Source organism: Chenopodium album, chromosome 3 (assembly GCF_948465745.1).
Source record: "Chenopodium album chromosome 3, dcCheAlbu1.1, whole genome shotgun sequence".
In the NCBI taxonomy this organism is placed as follows: Eukaryota; Viridiplantae; Streptophyta; class Magnoliopsida; order Caryophyllales; family Amaranthaceae; genus Chenopodium; species Chenopodium album.
Window position 1 is genome coordinate 11,837,128 of NC_137836.1, and position 9,278 is coordinate 11,846,405.

At 34.8% G+C, this 9,278-nt stretch overlaps 1 protein-coding gene across 1 annotated transcript; it reads left to right on the forward strand.

Moving 5' to 3' along the window:
• The first annotated feature begins 654 nt into the window (after positions 1 to 654).
• LOC145623835 (peptidyl-prolyl cis-trans isomerase FKBP16-4, chloroplastic-like) lies at positions 655 to 5,944 on the forward strand. Its single transcript, XM_081676714.1, has 9 exons — positions 655 to 1,002; positions 2,113 to 2,168; positions 2,264 to 2,319; positions 2,676 to 2,733; positions 3,529 to 3,603; positions 4,244 to 4,333; positions 4,601 to 4,678; positions 5,440 to 5,480; positions 5,573 to 5,944. The coding sequence occupies exons 1-9, from the start codon at positions 783 to 785 to the stop codon at positions 5,598 to 5,600; spliced, it is 702 nt and encodes a 233-aa protein (XP_081532840.1). The 5' UTR covers positions 655 to 782; the 3' UTR covers positions 5,601 to 5,944.
• The last annotated feature ends 3,334 nt before the right edge of the window (positions 5,945 to 9,278 follow it).

Here is a 9,278-nt window from a genome sequence, read left to right on the forward strand (position 1 = left end):
TTCCATTGAAGTTGCTCATGAGGGCTTGAAATTTTTTTAGTCTGGGGAAGAAGATGAAGATGCAGAACAGGGAGGGTTTGAAGTTTTTATTTTTGGGGAAGGAGATGAAGATGCAGATGCTAGTGAAGAAGATGAATTATGCTCAGCAATTGTAAAATATGACTAACGACAAGGCTTACGTTGTCAGCTGAATTTGTCTAACCAAAAGTATAAAATGGAAAAAATGTCCAATATACCCTTTGATAAACATCACATGTTTCTCATATTGATAAAACTTGAACTAGCTCATTGTCCCAATTAATCAATTTGATAAACAAAATTTGTTTATCAAATGACAAAATGGTAAATAAAACAACATAAATGTCTAGTCATCAATTGTTGATTTATTTACAATTTTGTCATTTGATAAACAAATTTTGTTTATTTTTTTTTTTTTGAAAGCACAAATTTTGTTTATGATGTTGATAAACTTGTATTTTCTCTTAAATTAACTAAAAATAACCCTAAAATTAGCTAAGTTATTCTTATACTGCTTGATATACACTAATATTAGTTTAAACAGAGTGTATACAAAAAAAAACAGGGTGTATACAAAAAATTTTCTATGCAAATAATGAGTATAAAAAACCCGAAGGAAGTATAATAAAATACCCGATTGAAATAAAACATTCCTTGCATAAAATGTGGACCATAATTTGAGTAATTTACTCTGTCCATCATCACAGCAAAGCCCCCCATTTTGTAATCTTGGATAATTCCCAACTGCAACTTCAACTGAATCCATGGAACTCACCCTTTTCTCTCACTACCATTCCCAATTTCTATACAAATCCCCCTTCTTTTCAACTTCTAGTAGGAATTCTTTACCAAATTCTAGAAATTTAAAACTATTTCAATGCAGCTGTTCATCATCATCATCATCAAATGATACTGCTAAACAAACAACATCATCTTTGGCTATTGAGGGAAGAAGGGCATTCATCAGTTGTCTTTTCGTAGCAGGTTTGTTCATAAATTTCATAAATTTTGCTTTCATTTTTGTGTCAAATTTTGTTGGGGTTACTTTGATATAATGCTTGTTGATACTTTTTTGTAATATTGTGATTTGGGTGGTTACGTTTTTCAATCTATAATCCGCAGTGTAGTAGTAGCTCTGAAATTTTGTGATAAAAAATTAAATATCTCTGAAATTTTGTGATAAAAGTGGACATTTTTCTTATTTGAGCAATTGACATTTGATTTGTTAACACCCAATTACATATGGGTGATTAAGTATGTTTTGGATTTCTGTGGTTTTATTAATTTGCTCTCATTTCTTATACATATTTGGTAAATTATAATAAGTGGTGTTATTAGAGATTATGTAGCTTGTCTGACTGAAACCATGAATTGGAATATCATGAGCAACAATTATATCTTTAATTTTGCTCACATTAAGTAACATGTGAGAGTACCTGCATTCGAGGTCATAAGAGATGTTGCGGCGGTATTCATGTACCAATTGTCATAAGGAGGAACTAGAGGGTTGAGAGACTTAATGTGCATAGACTGCTCAATATTAGGTGGTTGATGGAGGTGCTGTCGCACTGCCTGCAAGATGAACTTGCTGGGATTGTGTCATAACAGAACTGATCGCTGCTGTTGCAGAAGGCGTGGCTACTGGCTAGCACACCATAGTGGGGTATGGCGAGATGGTTTACAAATAAATGTGTTTACTTGGATACCCAGAGTTTTAGTGATATAATTGGGAAAATCTAAGAGAAATAGGAATTAGGGAATTGCAGTATGAAATAAAGAATAATGTAATGTGGTAGGGAGTTGTCCAGAATGAATAAATGAATGTAGTTATCTGCTTTAATCTATTTTCTATGATAAATGACAAATAAGACACGAAAAGGAAACTAAAAAGGATTGTTAAAACCGTGTACTAACTTGAGATATTGTACTAGACTTCTTTTCTTCAATGTATAACTCTAATATTATAAGACCCTGCATCTCATCTATGTGCTTTTGTATTGCATCCATGATAGATGTTCGATAGTCTTTTTGTACTATGTTGGTTGATTTTTGTTATTTAGGATGTCACCCTGACTTAATTTTTGTATGTCACAGCTGCTGGGTTGTGTATCACTGATCTGGCTGGGGCTGTCAGCACAAGTAGAAGAGCTGTAAGATTTCTCTATGCTTTACAATTTTATTTTTTTTACTAGTGCATCACTGCCATAGCATAGTATTTAAGATTTTTTTTCTACCTTTTTTACAGCTTAGAGGAGCAAAAATACCTGAGAGCGAATTTACAAGCCTTCCTAATGGTCTAAAGTTGGTGAATCCACTTAAAATCTTTTTATTGTTATATCTTTCTCCCTACGTCCAAACTCTATTGTGGATCTTCATGATCTGTTCTTGTCATTTTTGACGAATTTTATGTTTTGTCATTATGTATAGTTTTTGGGTTGTAGAAATATAATGCCGATTGTCTAAGAATCTTGACTTACTGAATCAGTAAGATTTTTTTTTTCCCTCTGTCCTAGACGAAATCTCTAAGTTGATAAAGGCTGTCATAGCTAAATCCTATATTGACATGTAATGAGATGCTTATCTTGTTCTGTATCCGTATTGCTAGTTCACTTTTCTTTCTTGCTGCTTCGCTCAACTTTTAAAGATACATTTTGTAGGTATTATGACTTGAAGGTTGGAAGTGGGGCAGAAGCTGTAAAGGGATCTCGTGTAGCAGTACGGTTGTGACTCAATTTAATTTTATGTCGCTATTGCTATATAAGCATGATACATCTTTAATTTTATATTGACTTGGTTATGCTTAGAAAAGTTCTACTGTCATATCTTTAGCAAATTCATACTACATATATCATTAAAATAAAAATAAAAATAAAAATAAAAAATAAAAAAAAACTCACTTTGTGTCAATCTACCGTGAATCATTATATCCTACAAAGTTCTCACTAGTGCATTTGGTTTGTTTATTATGTTTCCATTTTCTCAATGCCCATCACTTGATGAACTTTTTAAGGGTATAACTAGTTGATGACAGAATAAAAGATTTGTTTGAAATGCACTATTTTGTTCAGTCTCTATAGGATTTACAAAGCATTAGGACTTATATTATCTAGAACTAGGGCATAATTCTAATACTTATTCATCATCCACTAGCACTTAATTATCAATGTAAACATCGTGTGTCTAATGTCTAATTGCTTTTGCTAAGGTAACTATCATTTTTAAAATTAACGCGTTGTGAGCTTAGATAATATTGAAGATTAATGCTTTTGACTCTTGATTTTGACAATAGTATCCAATATTATAATGTATAAGCTATGGATTTGGCTTTTGTGATGCATCATGATGGTGAATTGATGATTATCCCTCCCAATTTGTGTTACCAGTGTTTGTAACCCTTTTGGGTGTTGTATTTGCAAATTCTTTGAGACTTTCTCATATTGCTTTCTGTTATTTACAGAAAATGCAGTAATATGTCATATCCTTCAGCGTGATCATATGAAACTTTTGTAGGTGCATTATGTTGCTAAGTGGAAGGGCATCACTTTTATGACTAGTAGGCAAGGGATGGGAGTTGGTGGCGGCACGGTAAGATCTAAAGTTGCCGAGTACATGTAATTCTCTTTAGAAGATACAGTTAAAAATCAAGTAAAGGATGGGTAACATGCTCATCCCTCTTATATGTACTAGTTTTTGTATATATGATTTTTCCTTGACTGAATGACCTTGCCTTAGTGGCTTTAACTTTCCTTTCATTGAATCTTTAGCATCTGGTGCCTTGTTTCTATTGTAAATTTTTCCTATTATTTGATTGGAAGTTTGTGGTCTCAAATCATAATCTATTCCTTGTAAACCTATCTAGAAAGACCTAGCCAAGTGATGAAATTAGTTGAAAGGTCGAAGTCAAATGAATTAAAATTGCACTCTCAGTTTTTGCTCCTTTGTACACATGTACAGATAACATAAGGATCTGGTATTTGACAGCTCTGTACATGACTTAACAGTGATTTGTTGTGCTTCATGCAACTGCAATCCTGATAAATCATGTTTCTCTTAGAGTTCTTGTGCCTTAAAGTTGTAGTTCTTTTCTTGAGTTCATTATTAATGCATATGCTTAAATGTTATAGTATTTCTTCAAATGCTTAAAAAATGTTTCTAATAATTTATCAAGATCTCAACTCTTTTCTTTCCTTTTTGGGTTAATATGAACCTTTTTTAATGTTTCCAGCCTTATGGTTTTGATGTTGGCCAGTCAGAAAAAGGCAATGTTCTTAAGGGGCTAGATCTTGGTGTTGAAGGAATGAAAGTGGGTGGCCAGGTGAGACCTTTTTTTATATACTTGTCTGCCATCGATTGCCAAAAAGAGACGGGAAAACCTTTACGGTTGATTCTTCTGCTGAAATTCTGATTGAAGTGGAGCTTATTTTGCTGTTTGGAATGCATTCATGCTCTATAAAATCTTGATTGATAGAAATGATTCTTAGATGATTTTGCAAATTTCTATGGATTAATTGATTTCCCTTCTGCCAAGTGTTATTATATCCAATTCTCCAATGCTAATTTTGGAGCTCACTGCGAAATACAGCGATTGTTGATAGTTCCTCCTGAACTAGCATATGGAAGCAGAGGAGTCCAAGAAATCCCTCCAAATGCAACAATAGAGGTATGATATACTCTGGCATCTAAAGTTATAGCTTCTGATTATAGGTAAGAAGCAATATAAGGCGCTGATTTGACTTTGTTGTATGTGAAACACTTTCTTTTATAAGATGTAAATTAAGGGTTTTATGTATTGAATTTAGTGCATCAGGATTCAGGGCTATGATTGATAAACTAATGTAACAAACAATTTAGGATTTGAACTTAAAATAGTAAGTCCACCCTTAGGCATGCAGAAAACCTTTTCTATCTGTACACCCCAATTTTGTCTAAATGACAGATTCCACATTCTGTTCGTTGATAACCTGACTAATTTGACTATCGGTTTACTGAATAGTTACAGAATCTTGCTAGTCTTCTACTTTTAAGCAGGACTCATTATGCAGCTAAATGCCTAAATAATTTTATTCTGAAGAATCAAATGAACTCTGAATTATAAAAAGTCCTTGACATAACCTTCAACAGGTTTAGCCTCCCGGTGAGCTTAATAATCAATCTAGGTAATGAATCCAACTAGAAACGTCTAAAATTATTGTTCTTAATTGTATTCCTTTTATATCTAAACAAATTTTGGGTTCAAATAATTTACCGACAAATCTTAAATTTACAGTTTCGATCATCACTTTCATGTGCTTCTGAGATTCCCTATATACTCGTGCTCCTTTAATTTCGAAATAATTTTCTGATGTTTAGCACTAAATTCTTTTTCCCTTGCATTACAATTGGAACCATTGTCCGTCACACTCTTTTGATTATTATGTGCAGCTGGATGTGGAACTTTTGTCCATCAAGCAAAGTCCTTTTGGGTACGCCATCGTCTTGTGGGACTCTTGTTGAACCACTTTGATTCTTACTATTAGTAGCTTCATAATTGGTTGTTTTTATTTTGTAACTGCAGGTCTCCAGTTAAGCTTGTGGAAGGATGAAATGGTCCTTTTCTTTGTGCAATTTCTTACTAAGATGGCTTGATGGCAAAAGATAATTTTGGAAAATTCACTGTTATGGATAAAGTTACTTCCCAATATATAAGATTTGATACATGGATATTCTTATTATTATACATCAATTGTAGCTTTTTTACTATCCTGTATCTGAGTTCAAAATCATCCTGTATAATCTTGTTCTACTTCCTCTTGTTGCGTGTTTCATCTCTTTCAGCCAACACAGTTGTAACGCTTTGATCTTAATGTGTTTTTCTCCAATCTGCAAGTACTTGCAGGAATAGTTATGTATTTTGCACGTACATAATAAAAATTCATCTTTTTTTAAACATCTTCAATCTCCTAAGCCTAGAAATCTTTTGAGGTGGTAGTGTGCTACTGAGATCAAATCCCATCTAGATCACCCGTAATGACTACAAACAAAAATAACTACTTTGTATATTTGTAAGGTATTGCGTTCTTGCTTGATTATCAGAATGACTAGGTTCACTTTTGATTTACGAAGGGCCCTACCGAGTCGGAACTCTCACACGTCCTCCCGACCCGGGTTAGCAGGCTAGACACTTCGGAAGTGAGGGAGAAGGGTAAGGGAATCTCCCACCCTCAAAGTGTCTCTAGTGATTTTATCCCACAACCTCTTGGTTGGTGAGATACAAACTTGACCACTAGACCAGCATAAATGTACGATCTATTTACCCTGTATTATCTTTTTGTAATTTCCCCAATCAATGGAATCAAACTGTAAACGTATATGCAACTGGTCTAATCTCAGTTTATGAATAGTAATTCCCCTTAAATGTCTAAAATTTAACGTTTGTTTTTGATGCATTACACCCGGTTTCGCACTCTTACTCCGATGACTGACATAATCGATGCAAGTGCAAAAAACCTCCTGTTTTTGTAACCTCATGAGATACACCTAACAACTCACTCGGTCATGATTTGGTTATCACGCAAATAATGTAATTTTGAACTAGTAATGTAACTTCTCCCATCACAAAATATTGCTATATTCTTGTTAATAATATTTCACGGGAATGAGAGGAGGGAGTGTGTGTACATAAAAATCAAAACAAGTTCAATAAATTTGTGAAATGCCAGAAAGAATAAAAAAAGGGGCGTTAAACACCGCCGTCCAAATTTATCGCCACCGCCATCATTTCAAGCAAACCGACAAATTTGCCCTTTAGTAACTTTTTTTTTTTTTTCTCATTTTCTTTCTTAAATATTAGTCCATCAACCACAACCATCTCAACCACAACCTCCTACATCGGACAGCCACAACGACGGTGAAAGTCAACAATAAATGGACAGTGATCGACGTGGCTCGATGGAGAATGAACCAATGACGCCACCCTCGGTTTTTGAACAGGTATGACCTTTTTCCGGTTGTTGTGATTCAAAATATTGGTCGGAGAAACCGACCGACGACGTCAAACGGAGTCGAAAACCAGTTAACTGTTACGGTTATCGTTTTTTGTCTAGCTCCGAGTACTGTGCACGGTAATTGGATTTGGCCTCGGTTACCGTATCCTAACCGTAGATTGAAACCGGTAACTATCCATGGTAACCGGATTTGATCTCCGGTTACCGTGGACGGTAACCGGTTTTCCCTCCGGTTGATCATGGTAACTGGAGGTGAAATCCGGTTACGGTCCACGGTAACCGGAGGTCAAACCCGGTAACCATGGATTCCGGTTGTTATTAATATAATAATAATAATAATTAATGTTATTAATAATTAAAAATAATTTTTTTTATTTATTGTTATTAATATTATAATAATTAATGTTATTAATAATTAAAAATATTTTTTATTTATTTATTGTTATAATATTATAATAATTAATGTTACTAATAATTATATAAAAAAATTTTGTATCACGCCTCATTATCGGACTACGGCGGTGATGGTGTTGATTATAGCCCACATTTTCACACTAGAGAAGTATTCCTGACCTACGAAGCAGTTGTTGATTGGGCGAGAGATATTGCCACTCCATTAGGATTTTTTTAACAAATTCATCGTATAAGAAACAGAGAAACGGGCTTCCAATTAATTACATGAAATGTGATCGAGGGGAAAGGAATAGAAGGAAAAATCGGGATAGGGAGAAAGCTATACGCAAGAACACGAAGAGTAAGGGTTGTAAATGTGCGTTTCCAATCTCGGCTCGATGTTTGAGGGACATAGAAGGATGGGTCATTATATCAAAAAAGGGTTTCAAAGGCATGCATAACCATCCGCTCATGGTATATCAAGAGGGTCACCGACAAGTTAGTGGTCTTAGTCCAGCTGCAAAAGCGCTTGTTATCGACATGACTTCTGCTGCAGCCAAGCCCCATCACATCATGGCAGTTGTGAAAGAAAAGTTTCCGAACAAGAACCCTAACAAGAGACATATCTACATTGTGAGAAGTCGTGTTCGGCTAGATGCTTGTGCAGGCCGAGATGTTGCCCACCAGTTTGTTCACTTGGCAAATGAGCACAAGTATGTGTAGACACCCATTTGTGTCTCCCCAAAACAAAACCCGGTGATGAGTACCATTCGCGTCGAATCATAATCGAATGAAGTGAAAGTGTGGAAAGTCTAGTGTTGCGGATAGTTTTAAATTCTTTTCTCTTCTCTCTATTTTTGAAAACTTATTTTAAGAAAAACAGCCAATCCAGTTTGGTTGGTTCATGATATGGGTCTAATAGTAGTGTAGTTGGATGGGGCTTGACAAGAGCTTTCCAACGATATATCTTAAGCCCAATTCCGATGAATATTGAGGAATATATGACCAATTTACTGAACTGGGCCCGGTTTGAGCCTTATATGCGGCCCAATGATCTAGGGGCCTAATAGATTTATTATTCCTAATGCAATTAGGAATGGTTTTAGTCTTCTAGATTCTTCTAGAAGGTTCTTTTCATTCCTAATTCAATTAGCATTGATAAATTGACTTTTGTTGACTTTTCAGAGTTTTAATTAAAATCAAAGAACATATTTTGAGGAAAATACGATTTTATCCTCCTGTACGGAAATTTCTATCTGATTTTAAGAAAACGCGTGAATTTCTGAATCAGCGCCAAACGCCAGCTGTAGCGCCTGGCGCTACGCTTGGCGCCTGACGCTAGCATTGGCGCTTGGCGCTTATGTTGGCGTCTGGCGCCAATAGCCAGCGTTGGCGCCAACATCGTTTTATGTGCGCCAGAACTCTGTTTTGATATTTTATCTTTTTGGCTGATTTTCTCTATAAATAACGTGCTAAAAACTCTGTTTTCGATAACCAATTTTCATTCATCAATTCTCTCTCATCAAGATTTCTTTGATTACTCTCTATCTCTCTCTCTTTTCTAAACTAGCTTCTTTCAAATACAAAATTCCGCATTCATTAGACTTAGAAACCCCTATCCATATTCGAAGTTGCGTTCGCCCTAGACGTGAAAGGTTTAATTTCTGAGGGTTTGGTCCCAAATCTCTCTTTTAATTATTTAATTTAATTGTTTTGATTTATTATTTTCCTTGAAGTTACTAACGTATGTATTTTGTTATTAGAAAGAGGTACGAGGCATCAAAGTAAGTGCTTTAATGGTTTTTATTGATATTGTGATGTTATTATGATATTCCTAGTATCATGTCTAGGGTAATTTTAATATTAAGTATGACGCTTCCTATG

Coding starts and splice junctions, on each gene's coding strand:
- LOC145623835 (XM_081676714.1), top strand. CDS start 783: ATGGAACTCACCCTTTTCTCTCACTACCATTCCCAATTTCTATACAAA. Junction 4,679..5,439: donor CTCCAAATGCAACAATAGAG/GTATGATATACT, acceptor TATTATGTGCAG/CTGGATGTGGAACTTTTGTC. Junction 5,481..5,572: donor ATCAAGCAAAGTCCTTTTGG/GTACGCCATCGT, acceptor TTGTAACTGCAG/GTCTCCAGTTAAGCTTGTGG.